We start from the raw sequence: 13,264 nt of genomic DNA, 5'->3' as shown, positions 1-13,264 counted from the left end.
TTTTGTCAACAGCTAGTGATTAAAATATTTTGAAATGCAATGTATTTTATTCCATTTAATGCACTCAATGAAGCATTAAATGGTTCTTCCAGCGGAAATATCATGTTAATCCTGTAATGTCCCCCGGCTGCACCAGAAGTGCTACAGTTAGCTTCAGCTGCTGCTGCTGTTTGAATTCCAATAAAGTAACCATGTAATGCAAAACTACTGACAATTTAAAGGTTTATAAAGCAGCTTTCGCATGAGCTGTTGGAGAATATTTGAGACCGGAGTTGTTTTAACATAACAGCAATCCAGCTAGTTTGAGTGAAGCTATGATTGAAATTTGTTTTCTCGTGTTTCTGTGCAGGGTGGCGGGGATCTGGTGCCCATCTCCAGCGGTCACTGAGCGAACGGCAAGTCGCAAGCCAACAGGTAAGATATTAATGTTCATAACCTGCTGACAAAACCCCACTTTCAAAGATCATAACTATTGGTTTGTGAAAAACTAAAATGATCTTTGCTCCATTTTGGCTTAATGTGAGATTCTGTATTTTAGGTGATTAAAAATCACAAGCAAGCTGGTAAATTTATCAAAATAATTAATAATATTAATCAAGCACATATTGGTATCTGCACTTTTGCGTCTAATTTCGGGACCAAGATCAGATCCAGACACAAAACACAGTTCAGCTCAGTTAAAACAATCACTGGTAATGGAAGAACAGACGTGTGTTTGTTTTAACAGATGCAGCCTGTTGAGAACAGAAAGAAGCTTGTTGTATCGTCTGCCTCTGAACCCCTATGAAACAATCACCAAACTGAAGTTTTATACCATAACCTCACACACGTTTACTCTGTGTTCCCTGCGGGAAATACAGTGTGTGTTGCATACAATTCCACGGGAGCTATAGATTACATTACAGATGTGCTGCTGCCCGTGAAACATCGCCACGTTTTTATATCTTTCTGAAGAATAACAGAATGTGGTTGTAAATGTAGTCATGTGTATGAATGGATTTTCTTCTAGTTTTATGTTTGTTGAAATGCCACCAACAAGTAGGAAGCTGCTTCGTTACTTTTGTCTCTATTAATGTATCAAAAGCCTTGCTTCTGCTTCAAACCCAAAAGCAGTTTTCCTAAAATTCAACATTTGTTAGTGACGCTTCTGCAGAGCAGCTGGGAGGATAATTTCAAATTAAGCAGCATAGATGTAAAACAGTTCTGCTCTTTTTCTCTTTATCAAGCTGAGACTGGAGAGTTTCTTTACTCCGAACAGACTGCCGCTGATCATGAATCAAGGTATATGTGATTTTTAGTTTAAAACCAGGCACACAAATGTCCCATGCAAAAAAAAAGAAATGTAAATTTCTTTCACAGGTTTGAAGAAAAGTGATAATTAAGCCATAAATGCTAGAATGCCTTTGCTGAAATTCCAAATAAAGTATTAAACTGACTCCAATCAGGCTCGCTGATGTAAACAACACAAAATGTATGGGAATTTGTGATTGGTTAATTGTTTCTTTGTTGTCACAATGCTTCTTTGCAATAAACCAGCTTGTTTATTTCCCAGGCAAGCTGTGCCAATCCCATATCTCCACAGTCCGGGACAGAACTCTGTCCCCCCAGATGTTAAAGCTCGCCTCACCAGAGCGGGCTTCCTCAGAGACTACCTCCAGAATTTGGGAATGTCCTGCCTGCAGTCCTGACCTCCGCCCCAGTGAACTCCTGCGGGATCAGCCGTTTCTTTAAGAAGTGACCAACACAACCACACTGGCTGAACTGCGACACATGCTTACAGACACAAAAGTAAGTGACCAGGCTGTGTATGGTTCTTCCACATGCCACTGTGGCCCGTGTTTGTTAAACGGATAAATTGTTAAATTCCCAGTATGTCTCGTTTCTTCAGAGTTCAGTCAGCCAATCCAATAAACGACACCAAACAAGAGTCAATAGCAGAATAAGCTGTCTGGCAGAGAAGATTTGGCAAGTTTTTCCACATATTCAACTCTGCTGCTCAACCCACGAATGCATTTTGTGAGCAAGATTAACTGCCAAGACGCATTGTTACAACAAAGATATCAACCACACACAAGTTTCCTTACTTTTTGTGCTAAATTATATGATAATGGAATTAAGGAATGCAGGGATTTAATTCAACTAACTGCAGTGTTCATGATATGTTAGAGCAGACGAAAGCAGAAAGAGCATCATCTTTATACGGTATGTGTTTAACCCTGTGTTCAAGTGACAATTAATTGAAGAACAAGTTGTTTTTTGTCACAAAAAGTAGGAATTAAAGTATGGTAAAGAAACAGACAAACAGCAAAAGGATTCAAAAAATGACAGTTTAATTGTTTCATTGAGTGTGCCATCATCACGAATGAAAATGTCTCCTTTTCAAAGAAAGCGTTGCACAAAGACTAATATCCCATTACAAAATATGACTCCAGATAAAAAATAAAAAATAAAAATGCAACAGCATCAACAACATTTCAGAACTGTGAAAGAAAAACAAACAACAACAACAACAGTAGCACAGACCTGGATGATTTGGCAGCGACTGTCTAACTTGCCAGGGTTTGATCCACCGGGAGTGACAGATGAGTGTGCGTTTGGCACCGCCACTGGTCCACAACAGGTCGCAGCGAGACTCCTGCCAGGTGGCAGAGGGAGACGTACACTGCACCGTGACAAATAAACAACCCCACACTATTCCCTGGGAGGAGACCATGAGATGAGGGAGGACCCTTCTGCACCTACGTTCACCCCTCTACGCCTGTCCATGCCCTTTGTTTTGTTCAAGAAAACAGAAATTAGGAGAGAAATAACAGAGCTCCGTCTGTGTGTGTGTGTGTGTGTGTGTGTGTGTGTGTGAAAGAGAGAGTATGCAAGAATAAATGCAAATGTCCCATGATTGATTCAAATTGGATACCATTTTTAATGAAACTAGCGCATCAAAGGATTAGTAAGTGGTTTTGAGCTGCAAATATTTTATAAACTGTTAAAAAGTGGCTTGCACTTTAAATTAAAAAGGTCAAAGTGACTTGACTCTTGCTAAATAGTGAACCTGGATTTATCGGTTCTCTTCAGTCTTTCCAAAAGATGACTCCATCTCAGTTTTTAGCTAGACTTTTAAAGGAATAGTTTAGCTTTTTTTTCTTTTTAAGTGGGGTTCTGTGGAAAGGCTATGAATAATTAATAGCTTACCTGTTGCAGATAGGACTTTGAACAACCTCAGTTTTGACAAACAGAGTTTCGTCTGACCGGACCTAGTCCAAATGAGGCCAAGACTAAAGGGGACTGCTACCGTCTTTAAACAACTTCAATCTCAAAAACGTCACAGCGGTTCACAAAAACAATATTTTATAAGCTTTCACACTGTCGTCAAGTTTGCGATACTTAGTTATTCTGGCAGAAATGTAATTATATTCCTGCAGGATGCGCCCCGGGCTGAACCAGAAGGGACACATTTAATTGCCGCTGCTTTCTGCGCTCATTTATAACCATAGAATGTAAATAATCAGGTACTGCTTTATTTAGTTTATAAAACAGTGTTTACTTGAACCACTTGAGTTGTTTACAGATGGCAGCAAGTCATTTTAGTCTTGTCCTCACTTAAACTAGTCACTATCTCATCAATCTGATCAAAGAAACAACTATTTCTCCACGCTGAGGTCATTCCAAAGTGCTATCTGCAAAAGATAAGATAGTAAATGCTTATATATTTCCACCGAACCGAACTTTAAAAGATTTGATCTTATTGCTTTAACAAACAAGTATTACAAAATGACAAAAAAAGAAGTAAACTTAGCAACAAGGACAGTAGATTATATAAACACTGAAGCATTTGCCAAAAACTGATGTTGCGCCAATGCATAAAAAAGGATTTTTATAAGTGTTCAATAATAATTTAGAAAGTGTTTACAACCTAATTAACAACATCATAATAAATCATGTATAAATTATTCATAAGGGTAGCCTTCATGCAAAGTGTTGCCAAATCCTGACCTATAGTAGGTACTAATATGTGCACAGACTTTGTAAATAAGAATAAACTGTGTGAGTGTCCGCGGTAAACAGCTATTGTGAATTTATATGATAGTTTGTCACAAAAAAAGAAAGCAGAAGTTTTCCTTCGTAAATATTCAAATACAATCAACTGTTTTCAAGCTCCTCTCCCAAAGTGACCGTTTACAGTACTGCAGCATTCAAATATAAATGTAAAGATTCTTTACATTCAAACATTTCCAAAATTGTAATTTTAAGAGTAGAGCAACAACTTTGTGATTTCGAAGCCTCCTGACCGAGGCTCCAGAGGCGTTCGTCATTGTCCGGTGTGGCCTAATTTCAAGAGGAAAGGTCACTTGAGGCTGGGTGGGTGTCTGTCCATCCTTTCTTTTTTTTCTTTTTATTTAAGGATTACCTGGATGTTAAACGCAAGTGACTAGGTTTGGTGGGAAGAGGCGGCTTGATTCCGCGAGAGGCGGCTTGTGTCGGGGTATCGACGCTAAAGGTTTTCATCAGCTGCGCCACCCGGCCGCGCCCCGCGCAAGCCGGTGCGGTCCTCGACGTCCCAGCCTCCCCCGAGCCAGGCTGTCGACATACTACTGCATCAAAACCTGCAAAAAAAAAAAAAAAAAAAGACAAGGCGATATCAACTTAAAAACTCCTACATACCTTATGGGACAGTCTGTTAGCCTCATGCAAAGAAATGCTGCAGCTAATCTGGGAGTTTTACTCTTAAATGGGATTTGTAGCTAAACGTGGTTGTTTTGCTTCAATGTGCAACAGAAGCAAATATCAGCTGTGAAATAGAAATTTTGTTTCTGTTACATTTTTATAAAAAAAAATACATGATTTTAGGAAATATGTAAAATTACCACTTTCCGATTAAATACTGCATAACATCTTTTGGGCTGCTGCTTATATGTGACACGTTGCCATCAATTGAACCTTACAAGGTTATATATGTAGTATATAGTTACAGTATTTACAGTGAAGCCTGTATCAGTCTGTGGTCTGATACCATCAGCTAAAATAACTATCTATGGGGAAAGTACAGCTGTGGGAAAATCAGCAAAATCATGTTTGCTTGAACCTTTTGAAAAAAAAATAAATAAAAAGAGGTTTTTATAGCACATGGTTCATGTGATTCCCTGCCAGGCCACACTCTATACTTTTAATTTTTTACATATGCTTCATATAGACCAGGGGTCTATTAACAGGCGATTAACAGGGTGATTAACAGGCTTCTGCAGAACATGAAGAGGTGATTTAACCACTGAATCAGGTGTGTTGGAGCAGAGGAACAAGTAAAACATGCAGGATAGTGACACTCGAGGACCAGGACTGGCCGCCCCTGATATAGACCATTACTGGTGACAAACATCAAATCAGTACAGTCACCATGTGAAGTTTATTTTTATCTGGATGAATCCACCTCCACCCTGCTCGGACTAGCTGTTAGCTCAGTCAGGTCAGAACTAAACTGCTTCTCTAAGCTGAAGTCGTTCTAAAGCTAACAGGTTAGATACTGATTGGTCATAACCTCTCCACAGAAGCCCACTTCAAAATTTCAAGACTATCGGTTCAAGGCCAAGGAAACCACACTGTTCCTCAGGTTATGTCCAGAGTAGGATCGATCGTCTTAATTTTTATCGTTTGTATTGGTTTTCAGTTAGCTGACGATCAGAGTCTGCAGCCCGTTTCTTAAAACAAATGATGGCCGTAAGTTTCGACGGTGAACAAAATGCACGTAAAAACCTTTGACCTTTTCGTTCAAACACAGAGATGTCATCTGAACTAGCTCAGCCAGGAGTTGTCGCCCTGGTAACCAAATCCACGTAGCAGCAGCAGCAGCCGCAGCTTGTTGAGTTTCACGCAATTTTACCACATTAAAGTAGGTGCCTCCACTCTGTCTTTGTTAAAGCTTTTAATGTTACTTAGCGTAAAGCAACGTTACATTTAAAACTAAATCCTTTTTTTTGCTAAATCTAACTGTGTAGTTGTTTCCTGAACCTAACCAAACAGGAAGTGAGGAGAAAGTAGGAAAAAAGTAAGTTAAAAAAATCAGTTTGTGGATTTCATCTTGATGTCAATTATCATGAAACTGGAAATGTGAGTCTAGTTCCAGTCTACTCAACAACTGAGCCCGATGTCCTTCTCCAGATGTCATGAGTACATCTTTTCTGACTCTTTCCTGTCGTTTTTTTTTTTTTTTTTTTTCCATTTCTCTCCCTTTATCCAGCCCCGGGTGAGCAGAGGTCATCCTCCGAGGAAGTGTAGCAGGGACACAGCTGGGTGTAGTTTGTGTGTGCGTGCCTTCTGAGGTACTGCGTTCGGAAGAGGGTGTAGTTGAGGGAGGAATGGAGGGAACAGGAGTAACGAGGAGGAGGGAGCGAGGAGAGGTGGTGGTGGTGGCGTGTGTGTGTGTGTGTGTGTGGGGGGGGGCAACGGGGACGGCAAGGGAGAGCAGACAGACGCTGCTCAGACACCAGAAGGCTTGAGGAGCCACATATTTTTAGCGTCATCCCCGGGGGGACGGAGATATGTGAGAGCACCCGTGTGCACGGCTACAGAAAGACACACAAGCTCAATCACACACACACACACATGCACGGGCACGCACACACACACACTGATGCAAACAGTTGAATTTAAACAGACACGCACATTCTTCAGGTCCGTGCATGCTCACTCTCTCTCTCTCTCTCTCTCTCTCACACACACACAGAGCACACACCCCTCCTGCTGACAGATTCAGTCACGCATGCTGCCGTCTCTGACTAACACCACGGCCTCGCACACACACACGCACACACACACAGAGGTGGTGTAAAGCCAAAACCGCACGAGCACACCTGGGGCCAGGAAGCCTTTAACACTCTTCATGTCTTGCAGGCATGAAAGGAAGCAAGCTGAAGTCGTCTTTAAGGTTGTTTCACTGTTTATTGTTGTTTACCCTCTTTTCTTCCCCTGGTCTCAGTCTCTCCATCGCCTCCCCTCTACCTTCCTCCTCATCTTCCTCCCTGCGTGTCTTGCCCTGCCTTCCTTTGCCCCCTGACCTGCGGTTCCTGTGTTAATGTCCTCTCGCCGCGCTGCGTGGGCTTGCCTCTGATTGTCTCGTTGTGTTGTGCGGTCACCACGGAAACCTTGGATAGGCTCCAGCAATTGAGGCTGACACACATTCAGGCACGCACTACACACACACACACAGATACACACAGAGACAGACACAAACACACTTACGGTCAGAGTTTTTCGAGCTCTGAAGCCTTGGTGCAGGTCTGAGAGGAATGCTTAATAGGAGAGAAACAGGGAGATATAGAGAAGGAGAAGTAGGGCTGGTGCTATGGGCTGAAGGGATAAAATTTGAAGCAAAAGACCAATACCTTCCCACAGGTAACCTGACTAACCTGTCTTAACACACCCAAAAATTGCTTAAACTCCACACCTTTCTGCCTGAAAGCCTCCTCAGCAGCTGCACCCTGATTTTTTCCTGCAGAAACCATCCCTGAGGTAAAAGGGGAATCTCTGCAATAAATCACTTATCAACACTGATTAATCTCCTGTTGGAGCTCTTAAGGGGTGATTGTCACATCCAGCACACACTACGTATGCGGGGAAGACAAGGGAGCAGAAAGCAGTGAGCAAGTTAGCGCAATGATATTAAGAATTATTTAAAAACCAAAAAAAAAAAATCTATTTTGTTAAAAGATTTTAACGTTTCCAGCTGTAAAATAGGAGGAGCTGGATGGGAAAGGTGGATAATGGGAATTAGGGCAGAGGGCAGAATTCCTTCAGTCCACATCTGTGGACTGAAGGGCAGGGAGGAGGAGAGGTGTAGGCGTATGTGTGTGTGTGTGTTGGAGACCGGTGGCCGGGTCCTGTGTGGGGGCTGGGAGCCTCTGTCACTTGTCAGGCCTGGCTGAGCGTCACCCAGGACTTGGAGTTGGGAAGGAGAACTGGAATGTCCGTCCTTCCCAGGTGAAGACACGAGTGAAGGAAAGCCAAACGCAAAATATCTACCGCTAAAGAGCTGAGCTCAAATCGCACACGTTCTGTCACAACAGACACTTTTGCAGCTCTTGGTTTAGTTGTCGGCTTACATTTAAACCACCTTCACACAACAAGAGTGCTTCCTTTTTATTTAGCTAAATAAAGTGTCCGTTTTCAGGAAGGCTCCCTATTTGCTGCTGGGCCTTTTTAATAGAAATAAACACAGTGTTTCTAAAAAAAGTTGTATATCCATCAGCTGAGAGCGGATTTTATTTTAGGTAAATGTGGTGAATGATGACGTCAAAGATGGAGGATAAGTTAGGAGAAGGAATGGAGTTTCCTTTAAAGACTCCTTTCCCCCCTTAAGGAAATGGATGTTTGCAAACAAAATACATCCATCTAAAGAGAAGAGAAGATGGATTTTAATGAAACTCTCAGTATGTAATCATCTGTCAAATCTCTGTGCTGCTTCTGAACTGCTGCTGCATGTGTTGTTGCAGGAAGAGCAGTTTTCCAGCAGAGGGACATTATAGATTTATTTTTTTCCCTCCCTAACTTGACTTTTCTTCTACAGTATCAGTAATTTCCACTGGATGGTGCTAACTTCACCGTTTCTTTACAGATTTCTGTTGGGAAAAGTGGGTCACTTGGTGTTGAATGAGTGTCAGTTTTAAAAAAAATAGGGGTTCCTGGGTTCAAGGTTCAAATATTCTGTTAAACTCCAGGTAAGCAGCAATAACACTGTGTATTAAAACATAGGAGCTGATTTTTATGTTGCTGAATATCAAATTCAAATAAAAGATAAGTTTTGGTGAGTGCAAACATTTTATTTATTTTATTTAGTTTTGACAGTAGCATATCAGATATGTTTTAATTGCTGATGCGGGTTTGTTGATTTTTAAAATGCGCCAGATAATAGCCCATTTTGTATACAACTGAGGTGATGCAATGCCAAGTAGTGCTTAAGTGTGTTTCTAACTACTCTCCAGTCCTGGTGTTATAAATGCTGGCATAATGAAAGGTATTTATTGACTAAGTTGGACAGCACTGAAGGCCTAAGTGTGAAATGCACTGCCCCGCCACTGGTAAAACATCAGTTATGATCTGAATTAGTGATGATTTTAACTCCATTTTCTTTAAATGTTCAGATAAGTTGGACTTTATGTCTCCTTCCATTAAAGGGATAGCTCAGATCTTTTGAAAATGGGCTTCTGTAATAGATTATGATGTAGATAGCTCCTTGAATGACCTCACTTTTGTCAAATAAAGTTTAATTCTGACAGGACTGATGAGCTAACGGCTAGTCTGAGCGGAGTTGAGACCAGAGTAGACTGCTGCCGTCCTTAAAAAACAGCCTCGGTTTCTCCAGATTTCACAGCAGTTTGTGCAGATGCTGTTTTATAAACCTTTACTCTGATGCCGCTTTTGCGTCACAAACGATGTTCCAGTCGGACGTGCTACAGCTAGCTGCTGCCGCCGTTTGTTACACTTGCAAATATATTGTGAACACTGAGAGGAATGTAAAGGTTCTCAAAATAAAATGAGCCAATCTGAGATTTTCTTTTTTTTTTTAGACTGTTTTAAGACGTCAACAATCCACATCGGTCTTTGCTCGGCTCTAACAAGCCGTCAGCTCATCAGTCTGTTCAGAATTCAACTTTATTTCCCCAGACTGAGGCTCTTCAACAAGCCGATCCTACTGCTTTAATAAACAAGTATTACGAGTTGAGGGGCAAACTACTTTACAGAATCATTGGCTAAGTTACCAAAGATGCAGGTGTATGCCAGTGGTCACATGCACACACACCCCTCTCGCTGCAGGCCTCTTTCGCCCTGCCAGTCCATAAAGATTCCTGCAGGCTGAGACACTGTTTGGCGAGCAGAAATGGGGCTTGCAGAAATAAATCTGTCTCCCTCACTGCGGCACGGAGGAACCTGCCTAACGCGAACTTTGTCCAGTCTGGTTTCTGCTCAGCTCTTGGCGGCCATCACTCCTCTCGGAGGAGAGAGCGGGGAGGAAAAGGATCCTCTTTCTGCCTCGGCAGCTGGTGATTGTTATCTCTAGCCGCAGCGTTGTGGAGCCTGTTTCAGCCCCGTATCGGCGTTCAGGCTTCCTCTAATGGCATCCGGCTAAAATCCATGGCAGCGGTTGAAAAGTAAGAACAATGAAAAGGTTTCAGCTCTCAGAATTTCACAACCTTTGTTTTTCCCCTGTCGTGGCCTGATGCTGAGTCATTTAATCCACCCAAAAATGAATTAGTCATACCCACTGAAAGGGATGAGGGACATACCCTGGATGGTTTGTCTGTCAGTCCTAAATTTATTATGACATCTGACCCAACTTTTACCTTCGTCTCTGATGCTGTGCTCACTCACCTTTTCCACTCTGTGACTCTTGGGGCTTCTGGAGCTCCTTGGGGCTCAGGCTACCTTTGGTGGGTGATGCTGACACAGAGTCTGATTTGACAGCGATGCTGGAGGAGGAGGACGACGACGAGGAGGTGGTTGGCACAGCGGTCTCCAGCCTTGGATTTGTGAGGTCGGGTCTCGTGTTGACACAGCCTAGCGTCGGGTTTGCAGAAGCTGGTCTCACTCTGACAGCGCCGGCTCTCGTGGGAAGCATTGAGCAGATGGAGGACCGGGGAGCCGGCTTCTCCTCGGCAGCCTCCGGCTCGGGCTGCAGAGGGAAGAGTGACAAAAAAAATAAATAAATAAAAGAAAATAAAATAAAAACGGGACAGGACAGGGGCCCTCAGTGCTCACAGCCGATTCGCATTCGGCGGGATTGCTGCCATGTGCGATCAAATCAAGAGATAAACGAGTCCCTAAATTACAGCTCTTCAATAGCGGCGTAATGAAACACACAGAACTATGACCACTGATTAGGAGTTTACGGATGTGTGGGGAGAAAATTATTAGGTGACTTCAACCACGAGCTGCCTGGCTAATTTTCCTTCCTGATCTTACGCCTTCTTAATCAACAGCCTTTTCCCTCCTCCTCTTCCTCTGACTCCATCCCACACAAAATCAGCTGGAGGGAACCTTTGATGCAGCAAACCAAGACTCCTTTTGATTCCAGGAACAAATCATTTAAAGCAACAGTTCAGATGGTTCGAAGTGGGGTTTCTGTGGAAATATGATGAACAAATAACATCTTACCCGTTGTGGACAGCTATTTGAATTCAACATGGAACTCTATGGTTATTTGCAAGCCCATTTAGGGGCATTAGCAGCTAGCTGTAGCACTTCCTGCAGAAATTTAATGATATTTCTGCCGGAGTAACGGTGCAATATGAAATTAACGGCAACATAAAGGTTTGGAAAATAGCGTTTGCACTGACTGCTATGAAATCTGTTTGAGCTGTTTGAAAACGACGGAGATTCCCTTTAGTCTTGGGCCCCGCCCAGACTAGCCATTAGCTCATCGATCTGGTCAGAAGTGCTCATTGTGAAGTATGAAATCAAACATCGATAGGTTGCCGTGAACTGTATGAAGTGGTGGAATTTATAAGAGTTTACCCCAGTTATTTTCCAGACATACTGAGATGCGACTCAGAAATGCGGGTCTGCACTCAGTGTAAATGGCTGACTGTAGTCTGCACAGTTAAACAGTTATGGCCGGTAAGTTTAACGTTTGTCCTTCTTCCAGTCAGTTCTGCTGTTTCCGGAGGTAAACAAACATGTTATAGTGGGCATCTGCTGACAAATTGTTAATGTAAGGACGCTTTAATCACCAATTTGACAAAAATATCGCTAAAATTTAGTTTCTTACTTTGTGTACTTTTTTTGTTCAGTCTTTGTGACTTTGCAATGAGTACCTTTAAACTAAGGCTGTGTTCAAAATGTTCACTCTCTCACTCCATCACCGTCACTATACAGTAGACTATAGTGACAGGAGGAAGCGCAGTGTTTCTACATTTCAAAACACAACTTGAATCCAGCGTACTTCAGAATTATGTGCCCGGTATTCAGTCAAGTGTCACATTAATAAACGCCAGCAAAATACAATGGAATACACACCTCGATTTGAAGTGATGGGCATGATTTTACTGGTTTTGGTTGACAAAACTCATAACACTAACAAAAAATGTATTTACACACATCTGTTACACTTTTGCGTTGTATGGGATCTTTTTACACCGCAGCTGCAGCTGTATAAGAACCTTCGGTTTACTGTAATTGTGAATTAATTTCACCTGCAACATATTTCAGAACAACCGATCCTGAAGTTGTAGTCTGTCTGTGTGCAAAGACTAAAACAAGCTGCACAATCTAACAATGTAAAACTCGCTAATATTACACAGTGATTTACAACATAGCTTTAAAATAATTTATATTTAGATCTGACTGTTTCGTATATGGGATCATTTGCCAATTTTGTCATCGGTTATCAAGCCCCGCAGCTCAGATAGACGAGGAGACGACCGATATTTAATATCAGGCATTTTTTTAATAAGTGTGAAAATCCCAATAATGAGCTGTGGGCATTAGCATTAGCCTGGATTAGTCTGCTGTGTCGGCTCAGGCCACAGACGTACACGGAAACCAGTTTTTAGGGCACAATATAGTAAAAGAAATTACAGTTAATAATTTAAACACCAATCCAAAATGGCTGACTCACTAAGAAGTGCGCTGTGTATCGAATGAGCAGACAAGTCGAACGCAGCCTGCTTCTCTGAACTGAGGCTGTTCTAAGAGCTATCCACAGCAGGTAAGATATTACCTGCTCATCGCCACAGAACCCCACTTCAAAACATCCTAGCTATTCCTTTAACGTCCAAAGAGGAGATGTGTTCGCTGAAACATCCGTGAGACGAAGGTTTGTGTGTTGAATTTTCCGCCGCCAAACCTCCTGAGCTGGAGGACGTGCGGTGCCACATCTGCAGGAACAAACCAGTGATCTGCTGGGGCCTGTAATATGAAGAGGCTGGTATAGATTTGAGGGATACGAAGGGAGGGGGGGACGTTTCCTTCTGTGGCAAAGTGGAAGGGAAAAAAAAAAAAAAAAAAAGAGAACAGAGGAGAGCTCACGCGCCCAAACCTCGGGAGACTATCCCACAATCCCATCCATCTGCGACTGACGCATTCTCTATCTCTGGCGTTTTAATTCCCCGATCAAGTTCATCAACCATCTGTTCCAGGGCAGTCCAGAAATCCTGTCTCGCCTCTGCGATTCAGCTGTTCGCACACACAGCCCATCACCTGCACACGTACGCATGCACTCGTGTGCCCATAAATGTGGAAAAGAGGGTGGAGGGTGGAGGGGTGGGGGGGGGGGGGGAGG

At 42.5% G+C, this 13,264-nt stretch overlaps 1 protein-coding gene and 1 long non-coding RNA gene across 2 annotated transcripts in view; one reads left to right on the top strand and one right to left on the bottom strand.

Moving 5' to 3' along the window:
• Positions 1-232: 232 nt before the first annotated feature.
• LOC119617596 lies at positions 233-1,979 on the top strand. Its single transcript, XR_005233931.1, has 3 exons — positions 233-414; positions 1,227-1,281; positions 1,553-1,979. It is a non-coding gene; the product is annotated as an uncharacterized LOC119617596 (long non-coding RNA).
• A 334-nt stretch (positions 1,980-2,313) lies between these two features.
• zgc:100829 (uncharacterized protein LOC445149 homolog) overlaps positions 2,314-13,264 on the bottom strand; it is a 19,791-nt gene continuing 8,840 nt past the window's right edge. Inside the window, exons 6-7 of the mRNA XM_017418192.3 lie at positions 10,357-10,657; positions 2,314-4,601 (exon numbers count right to left, since the gene is read on the bottom strand). Coding sequence (XP_017273681.1) covers positions 4,402-4,601; positions 10,357-10,657 — 501 coding nt within the window. The 3' untranslated portion in view covers positions 2,314-4,401. The remainder of the gene's footprint in view (positions 4,602-10,356; positions 10,658-13,264) is intronic.

Source organism: Kryptolebias marmoratus, linkage group LG13 (genome assembly GCF_001649575.2).
Source record: "Kryptolebias marmoratus isolate JLee-2015 linkage group LG13, ASM164957v2, whole genome shotgun sequence".
In the NCBI taxonomy this organism is placed as follows: Eukaryota; Metazoa; Chordata; class Actinopteri; order Cyprinodontiformes; family Rivulidae; genus Kryptolebias; species Kryptolebias marmoratus.
Note: the sequence above shows the minus strand (reverse complement) of the source record. Positions and strands in the feature narration are given on the sequence as shown.